This window comes from Microcaecilia unicolor, chromosome 6 (assembly GCF_901765095.1).
Source record: "Microcaecilia unicolor chromosome 6, aMicUni1.1, whole genome shotgun sequence".
Classification (NCBI taxonomy): domain Eukaryota; kingdom Metazoa; phylum Chordata; class Amphibia; order Gymnophiona; family Siphonopidae; genus Microcaecilia; species Microcaecilia unicolor.
Window position 1 is genome coordinate 194,391,770 of NC_044036.1, and position 18,828 is coordinate 194,410,597.

Genomic DNA, 18,828 nt, shown 5'->3' on the forward strand with positions numbered 1-18,828 from the left:
AGTCATGCTCTGCTTGGAGATACTCTGCCACTTTGATGCAGAATCTTGGCTGCCAGAAATCTCTTTTGGAGAATCCTCAAGAGACCACCACCCCAGAGAGCACATGATTTGAATTACTGCTTCTCTTGAGAATGCACACTAGGATTTTCCCTGGACTTCAGCCCAAAAGGGAAAGGCCATTGATATCAGACTTGTTCTTCGTAGAGCTTCCTGATGATGTTGCTCAGTTCTCTGTGCCTCCACAATGTAATTGGTGAGAGATACACAAAGATTTAAATATTATATGAGTTCCGCACTATGCTCTCCTGCTTGCGAGCAACCAAGTAGATGGAGTCTTTGAATAATTATGAAAGCAGACTATTATGTTCTTGGGTAAGTTAGATCGTATATTACCTAATGCTCTATGTGCATGCTCTATTTTAATATCCTTTTGAGAGACTACAACCCCGGCCTTTTCCAGGATGGCAGCTAGCAAATTTTTTAAACACTTCCCACAATCCATGTACTCCGGGCTTTCTCTAAAGTGAAGGTTATTCCTCCTGCTCCTATTATCAAGATTCTGAAGTTTATCCAGAAGTTCTGTGTGATGCTTCACTAATTCCAAGTGCATCTAGTCCAAGTTGGAGATGTGACCAGCTTGTTCCTCCACCCTATTTTCAGCCTCTTCTACACAGCAGCCTAACTCATTCATGTCTGCCTGCAGGTCCAACCCCAGTGCTGCCAAATCTGCTCTAGTGGCTGCAAACCTCTTATTTCATGAAACCAACCTCACAATTCATTGAAATTTGATTTTGTTAGGCCTCCACATTCAGCCAATAAATCCATCACCACTTTGCAAGCACTTGTAGTGACAGTCACCAGGTTGTCAGCTTTGCAGCATGGCTGGCTGGCTGGTACCTTGAAAAGAAAATTCTTGTAGGTCAGTGGTTTTTTTTTTCTTATTCGCCATGGGGAGGGAGAAATAATCCAATTTCTCAGATTTTCATGTAAGGTTTCAAGACCTCCAGTTCTGAAAACCTCATAGCTTTACTCCTGGGAAATATCTGCACACAGTATTGGAAAATTCAGGCATGAAATACCACAATAGTTTCTCTCCTCAGGTTCCACCATCTCCATTTCTTTTTTGACTTATTTGCTTTCCCCTGGTAAGTTCAGTCCCTGGTTTTCTCTACTCGTTCTCCGGAGTGAATACTACCAGTTTTTTTTCCCTCCTCCACCATCTTTCTGTTCAACTGTTCTCTAGCCTCTAGCAGCACTCTGCTTTCTAGAATTCTCTCTCCCCATCCCTAAGCTTTCACTGCCCTCCCTATACTCTCCCCTTAACTCCGAGCAAGACCCCTGCTTTTGTCCACCTTACTTTTCTCTACCACAGTCCCCATGGTGCACACACATACACTATCCACCTTTTGCCAGCCTTCCTCCTCCCAGGGCGCGCACATCCTCCATCCATCTTTTTCTGTCTCTCTACCCCATGACAGACACATTATCCACCTTATATTCCTGCTTGTTGGTGGTTTTTGTAATTTCTTTTTTTGTTGATGACAAACCGTAATTAGGGAGTCCCACTTGTGTGATATGGTGATCCTGTTTTTGTTCAGAGAGATTGAGATGTCTTGTTTTGATGCAGCCATTTGAGAGGGTGGATTGAAGTGGCCATTGTCTCGCTGCTCTCAAACATATAAACCTAGAAAAAGAGTTCTGAGACCCCAAAGTCTTCCTTCATTGTATGATGCAGTGTTTCCTTTGATCTGAGCTGAACCATGAGGAGCATTTCTCAGGTGCCGAGCAGTAAGAGTGGGAACATTACCTGTTCCTGAGCCTATGCTTCTGTCAATACATTACCTGCAGATTGTGCAACACCATGGTACTTTGTTTCCAGTATAGATGGACTAGACTTTCTTTGTGGCAGAAATATCCTGTACACTCAGATGCTGAAGCTTGATGGCAATGGGTAACATCACTAGGAAAGGGTAAGGAGTTAGGCCTTAGTCTTAGTCACGTTTAGTAGAACCCCTAGAAATTCCAGCTGAGCTATTAAGCTCAGGCTGAGTTTTGGAAATTAATTATAGTTTAAGCACAATACTTGACAGGTAATTTACAAGTTGGAAATTATAGCAACAGCCCTACCGCTGTCTACCCCTTCTTCCATCTAGTTTAGAAGCATTGTAGCTCTGAGGTTGAGTTATGGACATGACACCTTTTCATTATTAGAGAGAGGAACTAGGGTTGTGGAACAAGGATGACCCCAGTAGTCACGAGAACTCTTGTCATGGGAATTTGTTGTCTTTTTCTACAGGCCAAGGATATTTTTTGTGATTACCAGACAGGAGTTTTAGAGAACTCGCCCAAAATGGTGTTGCTCTTTCACCTGATTGAGGAAAGTGTGAAAGTTGGGGACAAGATCCTAGTTTTCAGGTAAGAGACCATACAATCATCATTTCCTTTTTCTCTCTGAATCCATTGTGTCCTTCATGAGCAACAAAAATGGTATTTTTCATCCTTTCTAAAGACAGAATATGTCTTCCCATTTTCCTTTTTAGTTAATCTTACTTTTTTTTTTTCCTTGACCCTTGAGAGAGAATTGCAGTCATTCTGAAATATTTGAGCATAGGCCAGAAACAGGTCACTAGAGGATGCCAAGTTCCATATTAAAAATCACCACCCAAGAAAAGGATCTGGGAAAGCCTCAACTTAGTATGTCATCCCATTTCCAGAAATATGTAGCAGAACTGGAAAAGGTAAAAAGCAGGGCAACCAAAGTGATAGTCTAAACGGGTTAAGGTTCTTTAGCTCAAAGAAGATAGGTCTATGAAACAGGTAAATAGGAAATGGTTGTTTTCCTTTTCAAATAGTTCTAAGGCTAAAGGTCACACCATCCAAGTACTGCTGTAGATAGCACATTTAAATTAAATTGGAGAAAGTATTTTTCACTTAGTGCACAATTATATTGTGAAGCTAGATCAAGGCATTTAGTACAGCATACGTGGAGGAAATGTCCATAAACCATTATTAATCATGCAGCCACCACTTATTTCTGGTTGTTGCTGTGAACAGTAAGGAATGGATCTACTCCTTGGAATCCTGCTAAATACCTATGACGTGGAGCAGGATAATTGACCTTTTGATCTAAACTAATATGGTACATCTAAAGCTCTTATATTAAGTGATTAATGTTTTCAGGTGTATTGGAATGAGAGTTCACTGTTTAAAATCGGCATTTTTTCTTTTGCAGCCAGAGCCTTTCCACACTATCTGTCATTGAAGAATTTCTTGCAAAGAGGCCAATGCCATCCCCTCCTTGTACAGAGAAGCAGGATGGCCAGACATGGGTTCGAAATGTGAGCTATTACAGTAAGTTTGGTATTAGCTCTAATTCTCGTGCTTTGTGCCAAAGGACAATCAGCCATAACTGCTAACTTTTATCCCTCAATTAATTCTTCTGTCATAAATCAGTGTGTCAGGACTTGTCATATAGCTGGTAGGATTGTACCGAATATTTATATTTGATTCGATTTGGCCCCGAATACTTTATTGGTATTTGGCCAGATAGTGATTTAAATGCAAATACAAATAATCCGTAGCTCTACTGTGCTAAATCCTACTGAAATAAACACTTGATCTCAGATTTCACATTGGGTTTTTTTTTTTTATTTATGTTAAAGCTCAGTGCCATTATTCATATTTTTCATTATTTGTATTCGTCCGAATAGTAAAATATGCTATTTGGTACAGCTCTAATATAAGCTGGGTCCTTCAGCAGACCGGAAGTTCCCTGGATATAAAAGTGCAATTTTATGACTAATGACCCCAAAATATTTGGCTGTAATAAGAGGGAACTAAGATCAAGAATGATCATGGATACAAGCAAAGATGATTGAGGTACTGGTTATCTTAGGCACAGGCAGAAAAGATTTGGGGTGTTTAGATTTTATATACACAGCAGAGGTTTTCAACCCAGTCCTTGGGACACATCTAGCCAGTCAGGTTTTCAGGATACCAAAATGGATATGCAAGAAATAGATCTGCATATGATGGAGGTAAAACATGCATGTTTATCTCATGCATACTCAATGTGGGTATCCTGAAGACCTGACTGGTTAGGTGTGTCTTGAGGACTGGGCTAAGGACCCTTGATATAGAGGCATGAGAGTTTCTAGATTCCTGGCAATTCCCCTACAGATAGGGGCGATTGTAGGTTCCTACCTTTTGCAGGTACAAACAGGATTCTGGGTTTTCTTATTACTGAAAGTGTTCTGTGTTGTCAGGAATAGAAATTCTTGCCTTTATTTCTTTTATAGGGCTTGATGGCAGCACCTCAGCTTCTGAAAGAGAACGACTAATTAACCAATTTAATGACCCCAACAACAGCCTTGTCTGGCTCTTTGTGCTCTCCACTCGGTGAGTGTCCAAACACCATGACTATGTGACATAAGAAGTGACTAGAATGTGAAAAGTAATGTTGATTTGTCAGTGAACTGTGGGGGACTGAAGAGGGCTATGTCAGCAGTCCATGACTATAAGAAGCTCTTTACAGAAAGGAAAACTTCATCTGCAGAAAATATGTTCTGGCAGTTTTAGCCATGAACTTGTAATTTCTTTAAGAAGAATAGAATGACAAGTTCATAGGTACAGTGGATGTCAACTTGTTTGGATGACATTAAGTCAGTCTATGTAGAGAATGACATGGGGATAAAATTTGTCCCCGTCCCCTCCCCATCCCTGTGCGTTAAGTATAAAAAGGAACAATATACTGTTCAACTGTTGTGTATAAATTACAAATAGAAAACAACAATCATAACAGTGGACAACTATAATAAACCCTCCCACCACCACCATCCTTCCAACCCCAACAATAGCTGACTTCTGCTACCCCAAGGAATCCTAATCCACCCTGTTAAAATGTCCAGGGGTACAAAATACAACCTGTTCTGGATGCCCTAGAGGGGAGAAATAACTTCTACTGCAGGAAGGTCTGTGGAAGACAAGAGAGCTAGACTGAGATTGTTGATCACCACAGATTAAAAAATCATAACAGTGCTTCATAGGGCATATTTCTCCCCTCTAGGTTGTCTTCTTAGAAGATGTGCTGGTAGCAAGATGTGCAGGATCCCCCATGCAAATTTTGCTAGCTGTGGCCAGCATGTTTGCTTGTTTTTCTAAAAAAAAAATAAATATATATATATATATATATTGTCATCTTCATCAATCAATCAAACATAAATAAATAAATAACAGTCCAGTTCATTAACAGTCTTCAAAGTAGAAAGTGACACGGGAACAAAGTTTGTCCCTGTTCTCACAAGCTCTGTCCCCATCCTTGCCCCATCCCCATGGCCACGAGCTCTGTCCCCATCCCCGCGGTTACCGTGGGCCCCTGTGTCATTCTCTAAGTCTATGACCCTTAATTCAAGACCTCAGACTGTGGTATCACTTACTTTCAGGTTACGCTTCATATATCATTTTGGATGATTAGATTTACTTCATTGCTTTGCTAGGAAGAGACAAGGAAGCACAACAGATAAGGGAGACAGCAAATAGTTACTCTTCATCCCTTTTTTAACCCACCTTCCATGCATGATTTTCCTCAACATTTTTTCTCTGTATCCAAAAAAGGAAGAAGACTTTCTGAAGCACATTATTAGGACATTTTTTCAAAATGTCTGTGGTGCTTTTAGACCTTTGGATACATCAGACTTGTAGGCCTGCAAGTACATTTTCATAGGAAAGCTCACTGGTGTTTAGCCTTAGAAAACCAGGATACATGCCTCACACCCAGGCAAACGAAACATTGTCCTTATAGTTCTGGGCCCTTTCTCTAAGTCCTCAAGGTCTGTTATTAGAGCCTCAATGTTTTGTTCTGGGCACCAATATTTTACACTGCCAGTGGGAAGTATGATCATAATAAAAGATTAGCCATAACAAAAAATTTAAAAATGCAGTAAAATTAGATTAAAAAACAGCCATGGCTACACGAAACTGCCATTATGGCATTATGTAAGCCAAATTGTGGGATACAAATGCAATAAATAAAAAAAACTCTTTTAAGAACAAAATCTTTGTGTACTTACTTTAGACTAAATATAATGCGTGATATTTTGTACTATAAACTTTATATCAATTTCAATATCATCAACAGTAGGGACATAATACTGATTATAATGAATATGAATATCCCTGTAAAGTACTTCAGAACTGTAACAATATGTAGTTACAAACATATACATTTTCATTTCACTATTACTTATTGAGGACTTTAAATAAGAATTATTATTAAGCCTTTTTCACTTTTTCTGCTTATTGTGGTCCAGAGTTATGGAATTTGTTACTATGAGCCATTCGGACAGGATAGATTATATGAAATTTCTGGAAATTGGTTAAAACATGGCTTCTTATAGAATGTAGACTTATTGGGTTGTAAACATTATACTGTCTTTGTTTTATGGGGGTCTAGTGTACCATGCTTTGAGTGATTTTAGTAGGGCATGTTATCAATATTGAAAATTTATAAAACTATTTGCCATTTTAAATCAGAGAGTACTTGATTGCTGCATATCCTGTAAATTAGATAATTACATATGTCTGAAACTTCAATAGAGTAAAATAAATTACTATTAGGTTTAATAATGATGGTTAATATAATTGTGCTCAGGAAGCAGCTGAAAACACATTTAGTCACTAGGCATTTGCTTTATAGGTGATATGGAGGGGCATAATCGAACGGGGCGCCTAAGTTTTCCTGAGGGTGTCCTCTCAGGATGTCCTCGCGAAGGGGCGGGGAAACCCGTATTATCGAAACAAGGTGGGCGGCCATCTTTCGTTTCGATAATACGGTCGGGGATGCCCAAATCTCAACATTTAGGTCGACCTTAGAGATGGTCGTCCCCGGTTTTCAGCGATAATGGAAACCGAGGACGCCCATCTCAGAAACGACCAAATCCAAACCATTTGGTCGTGGGAGGAGCTAGCATTCGTAGTGCACTGGTCCCCTTGACATACCAAGACACCAACCGGGCACCCTAGGGGGCACTGCAGTGGACTTCAGAAATTGCTCCCAGGTGCATAGCTCCCTTACCTTGTGTGTTGAGCCCCCCAAAACCCACTTCCCACAACTGTACAACACTACCATAGCCCTAAGGGGTGAAGGGGGGGCCACCTACATGTGGGTACAGTGGGTTTGTGGTGGGTTTTGAAGGGCTCACATTTACCACCACAAGTGTAACAGGTGGGGGGATGGGCCTGGGCCCGCCTGCCAGAAATGCACTGCACCCACTAAAACTGCTCCAGTGACCTACATACTGCTGTCAGGGAGCTGGGTATGACATTTGAGGCTGGCAAAAAATATTTTTAAAGTTTTTTTTTTTTTGAGGGTGGGAGGGGGTTAGTGACCACTGGGGGAGTAAGGGGAGGTGATCCCCGATTCCCTCTGGTGGTCATCTGGTCAGTTCGGGCACCTTTTTGAGACTTGGTCACAAGAAAAAATGGAAAGTCGGCTAAGTGCTTGTCAGGGACACCGTTCTTTTTTCCATTATCGGCCGAGGACACCCATGTGTTAAGCACGCCCCAGTCCCGCCTTTGCTATGCTTCTGACACGCCCCCATGAATTTTGGTCATCCCCGCGTCGGAAAGCAGTTGAGGACACCCAAAATTGGCTTTCGATTATGCCGATTTGGGCAACCCTGGGAGAAGAAATCCCATCTTGCGATGTGTCGAAAGATGGGTGCCCTTCTCTTTCGAAAATAAGCCTGATAGTCTTAGGGGTTTTATGTCTATTTATTTTAGGTATGCTTTAGATGCATTTATTTGTAATTTGTGTTGTGTGTGTTTTATTTGTTCCCTGTCCAGAATGGTGATGGGGAAAGCTGTACATATCCTATATAATAAAACGCACCTCCAACATTCTGAAGCTGACTGCATGGCTGAGGCATTCCTGCTCTCTGTATCCATCTCCTGAATTGACATCATGTACTTCCGGGTTTGTCACAAGCAGAAGTGACCCAACCACACAAGGTTTCTCGGCTTCAGAATGTTGGAGGTGCATTCTATTAAATAGGATTGGTCAGTTCCTTGAAGCACAGCCAGAGCTCAGCGTTATGCACAGTAACACTCAGACACCAGAGAGAGAGGGAGGGGGGGGGGGGCCTGACACCAGAGATGGGGGGGAGGTATCTCTGTCACAAACATACTCTCTCTCACAGTCAATGTCTTTCTCTCTCTCACTCTCACACACTGTCTCTCACACACTCTGTGTCTCACACTGTATCACATTCACTATGTGTCACACAGTCACTCACACACTCTCTTGGTCTCATACACTCAGTCTCACAGAGAGTCTGTGTCTCACACACACTTTCTCTCTCGCACACACTGTATCTGTGTGAAACACACACTCTCACATTGTGTCTCACATACGCACTTGCACATACTCTCATTCTCACACACACACTCTCTCTCTCACAGACACACTCGCACCCAGACTCACTCTCTCACTTTCTCACACACACACACTCGCACAGTCACTCTCACACTCTCTCAAACATACACACACTGAGGAAAACCTTGCTAGCGCCCATTTCATTTGTGTCAGAAACAGGCCTTTTTTTACTAGTTTTTAATAAACAGTCACTACACTGTATTGGGGTACACTTTCTGTGATGGTGTAGAAATATTCCAGTATTAAGTTGTTGTCCCGTGCGTTTTCTTTTTTTTTTCTTTTTCTTTTCTTTTATAGTCCCCCGTCTCCATAGTTGTCATTGGATGGTCCTACTACTTCGCTTCCCTCTGGAGTGAATTTTGCTCTCTTCTTTTTGCATTCCTCCTCCTGAGATTTTTTTCTGGCTCACTGGCCTCAAGATTGATCTGTTATGGTGATCTAGATAATAGCAACCCATCTTTGTCCTGATGTTATTTTCAAGGGTCCCCTGGTACTTCTGATAATTCCAGCGCCCCTTCCAGGATGTCATTAGACTGCTATCAGATTTGTTACTGTTTCAAGGAGCGGAAGTCTTTTATAAACCACTTGAAGAAGCTCTGTTTGGCAATCTGACTTGTACTTTCTGTCAAGTTTGACCCACTTCCAACAGAAAATATCTTATTCCTCAGCGACCCTCCAGACCGGTCAAGACGCGTGGGTTATGTCCTCCTACCAGCAGAGGGAGACTGAGAAAACACTAAGCTTTTGAAGCCTGTATATATAACCTGTGCAGAACCTCCACTAGCCAGTATTTTCTCAGTCTCAGCAGAGGTAGCAGTTGACAGCCTGTGCAGTCTCCAATAATCTGGTGAGGTAGTTTGTCATTGGGTCGTAGGATTTTTTCCTTCCAAACTTTATTCTGTTGCAGTACCCTGTACGTGTGTGTAAAAAAAAAAAAAAAAAAAAAAAAGTGCTTTGGGGCCCTGGGTCTGGTGGGGCCCAGTTTTTCCCCCTGGGGTGTTACACCTATGTTTGGGTCCCTCCCCCTGTGCTGCTCTCTATTTCTGTTGGCTTGGCAGCTTTGTGCCTCGGCTGCTTTCTCAGTATTGTAGCCTTGAGTGCCTTACAATTTCCAGATGCCAGAGTTAGAGTACGATGCCTTTAAGGTCAGTTATTCTATGTCATTTTGCTTGCCAGCTTTGTGCCTCGGCTGCTTTCTCAGTATTGTAGCCTTGAGTGCCTTACAATTTCCAGATGCCAGAATTAGAGTACTGTGCCTTTAAGGTCAGTTATTCTATTTCGTTTTGCTTGGCAGCTTTGTGCCTCGGCTGCTTTCTCAGTATTGTAGCCTTGAGTGCCTTACAATTTCCAGCTGCCAGAGTTGGAGTACTGTGCCTTTAAGGGCATTTATTTCTTTATTTTCAGCGGACCGAACGGGGGTTTTGATTCCTTGCTGGAACGAGAGAGCAGCGCTTTCTCCAGTGCTTTTGCAGTGTGAGTGAGTTTTTGGTTTGGCGCGTTTGCGGAACAGCTTTTCCCTTCCCTCGTGGTTTATGGCGGCCCAGCTCCTCCGATGTCGCGCGTGCTCGTGGCGAGGGGTAGAGGCGCCGGGCGCTCAGTGTAGCTTTGCGGTGCACCTATAAAGGTGGCTGCGGCACCCCCCGACTTGACCGCGGAGGGATCGATGGTGTCGGGAGTCTCCGGGTCAGCGGGAGCGTAGGCAGGGCCGCTGTCAGCGGGAACAGTTTCGGCGGGAACAGCCGCCATCTTGAGTCTGACGCGGCCCATGGAGCTGGCTAGTTTTGGGCCTGCGGCCTCCGTTTTTGGCACAAAAGGGCCTAATGACGGTCCAGGAATGGTGGGCTTTCCTCCAGATTTTGTCTGGACGCGGTATCAGGCCTGGAGATCGGGACCCCCCCCTCCCCCCCCCCCCCCCCCAATTGGAAGAGGGGGGCTATTTCCGTCTTGGCTGAGAGACCACGGTTAGAGTGGTCAGAGGACAGGCAATGTTTTTCTCCTGTAGCTGCAGAAGCTGCGCTTAGTGATCTGGGGGAGTCAGATGGAATTGACGGCTCTCAGGAGCAGGATTGTTGGATTCCTGGAGAGGATCCTTCAGTAGTGCGGATTTTCCATAGAGATGAGCTGTCAGAACTCATAGATCAGGTGTCGTCCACCCTTCAGTTTGGTCCTGAGGTGGCGTTGGGGGAAACTGTCCAGGATCCGTTGGTGAAGGGCATTCAGCGTCAGGCGTGATCCTTCCCTATGAACAAGGATCTCCGGGAGATGATTTGTCAGGAATGGGATTTGCCGTGTAAGGTGGCAAAGGCAATGGCGAGGCTTTATCCCCTCCCTCAGGACGATAGGGATTCCTTTAAGGCTCCCACGGTAGATGCAGTAGTGACGGCAGTAATTATAGCTACGGCTATCCCGGTTGATGGAGGAACGGCTCTCCGTGATCCTCAGGATAGGAAGTTGGGATCTTTTCTCAAGCGTAGTTTTGTTTTGTCGGCTCTAGCCCTGCAGGCCTCGGTTTGTGGGGGTCTGGTAGCTCGGGCATGTTTTCGTTGGGCCGAGAAGCTCCTGGATGATTCAGTAGATGTTGGTTCTTCTGGGGGTCAGGAGTTAGTCGACTTGGACATGGGTTCATCCTTTTTGTCTGAGGCTTTTATGATTTGTTGCCTACTTCAGACAAAAAATATGGCTATGGTTGTGGGTCTCTGCCACTTAAGGGAGCTATGCTCTTTGGAGAAGATTTGGACAAGTTAGTGTGAGGTCTTAGTGATACCAAGGTTCTATGGCTTCCAGATTTTCGGTTCAAGGCAGGGGCCAGAACTAGTTCCTCTCGGGGACGGTTTAGGGAGGCTCAGCGGTATAGGCCGGGCAGATCGAGTGGGACCTACCCCTAGCTGTCTGTTTGTCCAATTTAGATTGTAAGCTCTGTTGAGCAGGGACTGTCTTTTCATGTTAATTTGTACAGCGCTGCATAAGTCTAGTAGTGCTATAGAAATGTTTAATAGTAGTAGGACCTCTAGGGGTCGGTTTTTCCAGCGCACACAGTTCTTTCGTGAGAGTCGTCGCGGAGGGCGTGGCTTTTCCGCGGGAGGTTAGTATTCAGGCCACAATTCCCAATGAAGGTGTGCGGGCTCAGGCTCTGGTGCATGTTGGGGCTCGGCTGAGTCTGTTTTACCAGAGTTGGGCCCAAATCAGGTCAGATCAGTGGGTTCTCAAGGTGTTTCGAGGCGGATGTGCGCTGGAATTCGAAAGCTGTTCTCCCGAAGTGTTTCTGGAATCCCTCTGTCGGTCTTGGAGCAAGAGGGCAGCAGTGAGGGACACTCTGCGGTGGCTGCTCGCGTTGGGAGCCGTGGTTCCTGTTCCTTCAGATCAGCAACGCTCAGGGTGCTATTTGATCTATTTTGTGGTCCACAAGAAAGAGGACACTTTTCGTCACATTTTAGATCTCAAAAGGGTCAATGCGGCACTCAAGGTGCCCTCTTTCCGGATGGAGACGTTGCGGTCGGTCACTGGTGCGGTCAGGAAAGGAGAGTTTCTCACTTCCCTGGATTTGACGGAAGCTTATCTTCACTTTCCTTTGTGCAGCCTTTTGGTTCCAAGTTACAGGGTCCGATTCGTCGGTTCCTTGCAGAGAAGGCGCCGACGGCCCATACTTATCGTCAGGTCCTGGGCCTGATGGCGGCGACCATAGAGGTAGTTCCGTGGGCCAGGGCGCACATGCGTCAGGTACAGTCAGCTCTGCTCAGTCGTTGGTCCCCTCTGTCGCAGGACTTGGAAATGTGTTGTCCGCTGTCGGTGGCCCCTCGTTTCAGTCTCCGCTGGTGGCTCAGTCCGCGCAATTTGGGAAAGGAATGCCGTTGGAGTCCCCACAGGGGCTGGTAATGGTCACGGATGCCAGTCTGCAAGGTTGGGGGGCACATTGTCTCAGTCAGGTAGCTCAAGGCCAGTGGTCTCGGGCAGAAGCAGAGTGGTCCATCAACCGGCTGGAAACTCGGGCCATTCGGGTGGCGCTCCAGGCCTTGACGTCGGTGGTTCGCCACAAGGCAGTCCAAGTGCTCTGTGACAATGCCATGGCAGTAGCATATGTCAACCGTCAAGGGGGGAACAAAGAGCCTTGGCGGCGCAGTTGAACTCATCTTCAGGCTCTCTTGGCAGCGCATGTGGCCGGGGTAGGTCACATAGATGCAGATTATCTCAGCAGGCACACTCTAGATCCCAGAGAGTGGTCTTTTCTTCGGTCAGTGTTCCAGTGAGTTGTGTCGGTCTGGGGACTTTCGGTGATCTTAGGGCAACGGCTCGCTATGCGCAAGTTCAGAGATTTTTTTTTTTCAGTCGCTGAAGAGACCCTTGAGCGGAGGAAATCGACACTCTTCTGTTGCCTTGGCTTCGGGAGTGACTGTATGTGTTTCCTCTGTGGCTGTTAGTCGGTCGAGTAATATAGCGCATCGAACATCACTCCGGTCGGGTGATTCTGGTAGCTTCGGATTGGCAGCGTCGACCATGGTATGGAGACCTGGTGCGGTTGGCAGGGGCGGCGGCCCTGCCTTTGTTGGGATCAGTTCTGTGTCAAGGCCTGATAATCATGCCGGATCCGGCTCGGTTTTCGCTTATGGCTTGGCTCTTGAGCGGCACAAGTTGAAGAAGAAGGGGCTTTCGTCCAGTGGCTTTGCTACGATGTTGAGTTGCCGTAGACGATCCACTTCCTTGGCGTATGTCCGGGTTTGGAGAATCTTTGAGCACTGGTGTGAAGACCATCGAGTTCGGCCGTTTCACTCTTCGGTGGCGGAAGTTTTGGAATTTTTGCACGATGGTGTTGATAGAGGTCTGGCCTTGTCTACACTGAAGGTTCAGGTGGCAGCTTTGTCATGTTTTCGTGGGAAGCTTCAGTGAAAGTCCTTCGCGTCTGTGCCTGAGGTAGTGCGTTTTTTGAAGGGTGTTAAGTTGCTGCGTCCGCCTCAGTGACGGATGGTGCCTCCGTGGGATTTGAAGCTAGTTTTGGATGCTTTGATCAGGCCTCCGTTTGTGCCTCTGGTATCAGCATCTTGTAAGGATTTATCTTTAAAGGCGGTCTTGTTGGTGGCGATTACTTCAGCACGGAGTGTTTCAGAGCTTCAGGCTTTGTCTTTTAGGGAACCATTTTTGTCCTTTCTGAGGGAAAGGTTTCGTTGCGGACGGTGCTTTCCTTTTTTGCCCAAGGTGGTTTCCGAGTTCCATGTTAATCAGGTCATCTCTCTGCCAGTGTTGGGTGATATGGCTGGAGATTCGGAGCAGCGTGGTATTGCCAAGCTGGATGTCAGGAGAGTTTTGAGTTGTTATCTCTCTGGAACTCAGGACTTCAGAGCCTCTGACCGTTTGTTCGTTCTTCATGGTGGCCCAAAGAAGGGTGCAGCGGCTCCTAAGGTGACCATAGCACGGTGGTTGAAGGAGGCGGTTGCATCTGCTTACTTGGTGAAGGGTCCTGTGGTGCCTAGGGGCTGGTCTGCTCATTCCACTAGGGGAATGGCAGCCTCGTGGGCGGAGAATAGTATGATTTCTCTGTTAGATATTTGTCGGGCTGCGGTTTGGTTTTCGTTGCATTCCTTTGTGAAGCATTATAGGATTCCTGTGCATGCAAAGGACGAGGTGCGCTTTGGGGCAGCAATTTTGACCTCTGGCCTTAGTAGGTCCCTCCCATAAGTTAGTTACTGCTCTGGTACGTCCCACGCGTCTTGACCGGTCTGGAGGGTCGCTGAGGAAGGTGAAATTAGATCTTACCTGCTAATTTTCTTTCCTCTAGACCCTCCAGACCGGTCAAGAGCCCGCCCTGTCTGTATTGGAGGCCAGGAGGTGTGTTTGTTGGATAATTCTTGGCTGCTGTAAATTGTTGTTTCTCTAATTGCAGACTGTTTATTTCTGTTTTGTGATAGGAGTCCGGGACAGGTGGGGCTCTTCTTTGATAGTCCACCTGTAGAAGCCCAACTGTTTTATCAAAGGCAAAGGAACATGTTTCCGTAAGAGCAAGCGGAAGATGTTTCTTGTTTTTGCAGTTTACTGTGACCACGTACAGGGTTGCTAGTTGTTGTTAGTGTTTTTTGTTTCTCTGCTTTGTCAGGGGTATACTGGCTAGTGGAGGTTCTGCACAGGTTATATATACAGGCTTCAAAAGCTTAGTGTTTTCTCAGTCTCCCTCTGCTGGTAGGAGGACATAACCCACGCGTCTTGACCGGTCTGGAGGGTCTAGAGGAAAGAAAATTAGCAGGTAAGATCTAATTTCACCTTTTGAAACACAAGAATCACAGACTCTCTTTAGGCTGGAAATAATCTTTCTGTAATTTAAGCAGATAGGTTTCTCTACTTTACCCACCCAATCTGGATGACAAAGACCCATTTTATCTTAGTGTATCCGGTAGTCCCACCAGGCTTAGTGGCCTGATAGGCAGTTTGGCTTTCTTCCATCAGAAGGTTGGCCACATAAGCAATTCATGTCCCTTCAGACAGGGCTGGTGTTAGATATTCAGGGGCCCAGAGCAGAAACTGGGGAAGGAGCCCTAAAGTCCATCTGTAGAATATGCGTCCTTCATCTTCAGGCAGGCTTTGGGCCCCTTGTGGCATGGGGGCGCAGGGCAGTTGCCCTGTTTGCCATCCCCTAACGCCGACCCTGCCTTCAGACCAGTCTGCCATGCATGCAGTTCTCTCCATAATTGTATGGCAGACATCTGAGTCTTCCTCAAGTGAGGTTTTCAACCATACTGGTAGAGTAAGACAGCTCAAGTCCTAACAGATTGAACAGCTTGTTTTGTTTGAGAGAGGTCTTTTTGTTGTAACATCTCCCGGAGGGTTTGTTGCTTAACCCGCTTGACTGACCATATGCTTTATAATTGCTATTGGATTCGCAACATCATCTCCATTTTATTAATTTTTGACTTCCACAACTATTATGAACAGCGAATGGCATGCATCTGGTTTATCTAGAAACAGCAAAAAGAAGATAGTCGAACACACATTATGTTATTGAAACCAAAGCAAAAAAAGAGTCAAGGAAAATGGTCACAGAGTAATTCTTCACAGTAATGGTGTTGGAGAAAAAGACCTCAGAAACCTGGAACACATCAGAACCACGTCCAGTGTTGGCTATAAGTCTCTTCATTGGTCAAAAACCGCCATTTATACTTTGATATGTTTATAAAAATAACTTTTATATGTGATAATGCTATCCTTTTAAGCCATGCTTTTAAAAAATATCCTTACAGTGGCACAGATAGTAGACTGGTCAAAGAACACTAATCTGAACCTGACGGAGACTATCCGTTTCACTCCGTGGCTTCATAAGGAGTTGTGATCAAATCCAGTCCCCAATAAATCTTTTATGCAGCCTGCATTCAGTAGCTCAAATTTATGTGTTTAATTTCACTTCAGAAAGTGTTCTTTGACCAGGTACTTTCTAGGAAGTAAGGAAATTGTTAGTTAGTGTTACAATTGATCCATATTTCAGTTACTTGTTTGCTGATTGCACATTTTCATTTGTTCATTGTTCAATTTTAAGATAATAAACAATTTTGTTTGTTGACTCTGATGCCTGGACTGATAAAGAATCCTGGTGGTTTGTGTGCTGGGTCTGTGGGCGCCAGTAATCTAGAAATCACTGGGGATAATTTGAGAGCGGGAGACTCACCGAGGCAGTTGTGACCCAGTCGGTGGGAGGAGGGTGCTAGTGTAGAGTACAAGCGGCAGGTGCAGGCGGACCTGAGCTGTTCTGGGGATAGAACTTCTAAGAGGACACGAGGTAACCCTAGGGGGGTGGCTAGGCTTTTCGTGACACTCATGCCTTACTTTCAGGTACAATATGTATTTCTCTGTTCCCAGATGACCTATAGTCTTAAGTTTGTACTTAAACAGATGAAGAGAAGAACCAGATTCTGCAGTCATCAGAGAAGAGCAGAGGCAGGAAAAAAAATGGAGAGAACATGAAGAATCTAGACAATTACATTTTTATTAAGAAACAGATGACCCGACCTGGCTGTGTTTTGGCTAATGCCTGCATCAGGGGTCCTTAAATTCTTAGCAACCTGAATTATAAGAACCAATATATATATAGCTATCATATAAATGCTATGTTCCAGCATAAAAGGCAAAAAAACAGGAACATCTTCAAAGTGAGTTCAGCAAAATAACATATGTGCATTTGAAAATACAAATATATATGTTGTTTATTCCCCTGACCTAAACATATCCGTACTCCGCCTCCCTTCACCAGGGATGCTTCTATTGTAAGTACAAGCATATGGAAGTCTACACGCACATTTAGCCACTGTGGTGAAGGCAGATTTCACTCAGGGCAGTTTAGCCAGGTAGAAATCTTTTTACCCGGTTACCTTTCTTTGTAAGTAAACATCAAAGTATTTACAGTGCTAACCTGTGAGGTATTATTGTTGCCATTAAATGGAGTAAGGAAATCCTAGTGGTCCTAAATGATATATGAAGATTCTCAGAACCAGAATCAGTGGATAAAACAAATTCTTCCTTCTCCAAATATCAGTAAAAATCATATACTGCATGATCACCACTCCTTTAATTCTTTCTGCTATTTAATTAAATTATGTTTTTTTACACTTTCAAAGGATAAAGAAAACATTTGGGAGTGAATATTCAGAATATTTAACAGGCCAATGACTGGATAAAGTTATCTGGATATTCAGCACACTTAAATGGATAAGTCTTCCTTCTGAGTATACACAGATAAAGTTAGCTGGGTATCTTTAAGACTCCTACTTATGTGGCTGAACTTACCTAGCTAAGTTTAACGAGAGAGCATTGAATATTAGTGCTGGCCTGCTAATCTGTAACCCTGCCCCCAGCTTGCTTCAAACTCTGCCTGTCTCTGCATAACTTCAAATGGTCGGTGGGGTGAAGACATTGAAAAGGGAAGATTTGTCCAAATAACTCCTAAAGTTGCCTGGACAAATCTGGTATCATTTTGGTGTTTAATTATATTTTTTGTTTAAACTAAGAGCTGGGTGCCTAGGCGTTAATCTGATTGGAGCGAATCGTGTGGTGGTATTTGATGCTTCCTGGAACCCATGCCATGATGCACAAGCAGTGTGTCGGGTGTATCGCTATGGGCAGAAGAAGCAATGCCATATCTACCGGCTGGTGTCTGACTATACACTAGAGAAGAAAATTTATGACCGTCAGATCTCCAAACAGGGGATGTCAGGTAAGATGGTCACTGCTGCGTCCCTTCTACTACTATGAACCAGGCCTTAAGGTATCTTTACTCTGGAACCTGTATGATTTATATTCTTGGGGTGTGTCTAACTATTGGGTCATATATGGCAGTTTGATTAGCTATAATGGTGGCAGCAGTTGTAGATGGGACAAATACAGTTATCCTCATTTCCGATCATACAGTGCAGAAAAAGAATAGTTCTCTGAGTTGGAGAATGAACAGGGCCCTGATACAAAATTGGAAGGTTCGAGGATAATTACAAGAAATCCAGAGGTCTTTTTTTCAAGGAGAATAATTGGGGAAGGGAGCAATCCATGGCTAATTTATGAGACAGGTAAAGGGGGTGGGGGTGCAGGAATGATAGAAGCTAAAATCAGACATAAAAGAGAGAAGAAATAGTTGCTCAGAAAGCTGTGGATTGCAAGATAAATATATATTAAAAAACAAAACAGGAAGAAGAAGAAGAAGGTTTATGAAATAAATTGAGGTCTGGACTAAGATAATATAGAGACAGAAAAAAATGGAACGTTTGGCAAGGATGACCAAACAAAACTATGTGGAGCATGGCAGAAGAGCTGGGAAGTAACTAGTATGGCAGCTAAAAAAATGATAAAGGGACTGAAAATTCATCAGGCTGATGATCATAGTGGGACGTTTCAAATAAACTGTAAAGGGTAATGGGTTTTATGCACCGCCTTCCTGTGGGCAAGCAAAACAGTTTACATTATTATATACAGATACCCTTCTGTCAGTAGTGGGTTCACAATTGGAAAATTTTTGGACCTGGGGCAATGGAGGATTAAGTGACTTGCCCAGGATCACAAGGAGCCACAATGGGAGTTGAACCCATTTCCCCAAGGTCACAGCTGACTGTGCTAACCATTAAGGCTATTCCTCCACTCATATAAAGGCATTTTTGAGACATTTAGGGCCCTGTTTACTAAACCGCGCTGTATGTGCGCTAACATTTTTAGCACACGCTAATGATAGAGACACCCATTATACTCCTGTAGGTGTGTCTATTGTTAGCGTGTGCTAATTTTTAGCGCACGCAAAAAGTTTGCAGGCCTACAGAACACTAAACAATTCAGAGAGTATAAAGCAACAGAGCAAGAGAGTCTAAAATAATCAAATACATCTAGAATTCCTAGAATATCAGTTTAATGAAACTGTTCTGATTAGATTTATTTGTGTATTTGTT

At 44.2% G+C, this 18,828-nt stretch overlaps 1 protein-coding gene across 4 annotated transcripts in view; it reads left to right on the forward strand.

Annotated features, from left to right (window-relative positions):
- The window catches only part of RAD54L2 (RAD54 like 2), a 430,539-nt gene that overhangs the window by 285,252 nt on the left and 126,459 nt on the right, over nt 1–18,828 (forward strand). For all 4 annotated transcript variants that reach the window (XM_030205506.1, XM_030205503.1, XM_030205505.1 and 1 more), the window contains exons 13-16: nt 2,297–2,415; nt 3,233–3,351; nt 4,299–4,398; nt 17,410–17,615. In XM_030205506.1, the coding sequence (XP_030061366.1) occupies nt 2,297–2,415; nt 3,233–3,351; nt 4,299–4,398; nt 17,410–17,615 (544 nt within the window). The remainder of the gene's footprint in view (nt 1–2,296; nt 2,416–3,232; nt 3,352–4,298; nt 4,399–17,409; nt 17,616–18,828) is intronic.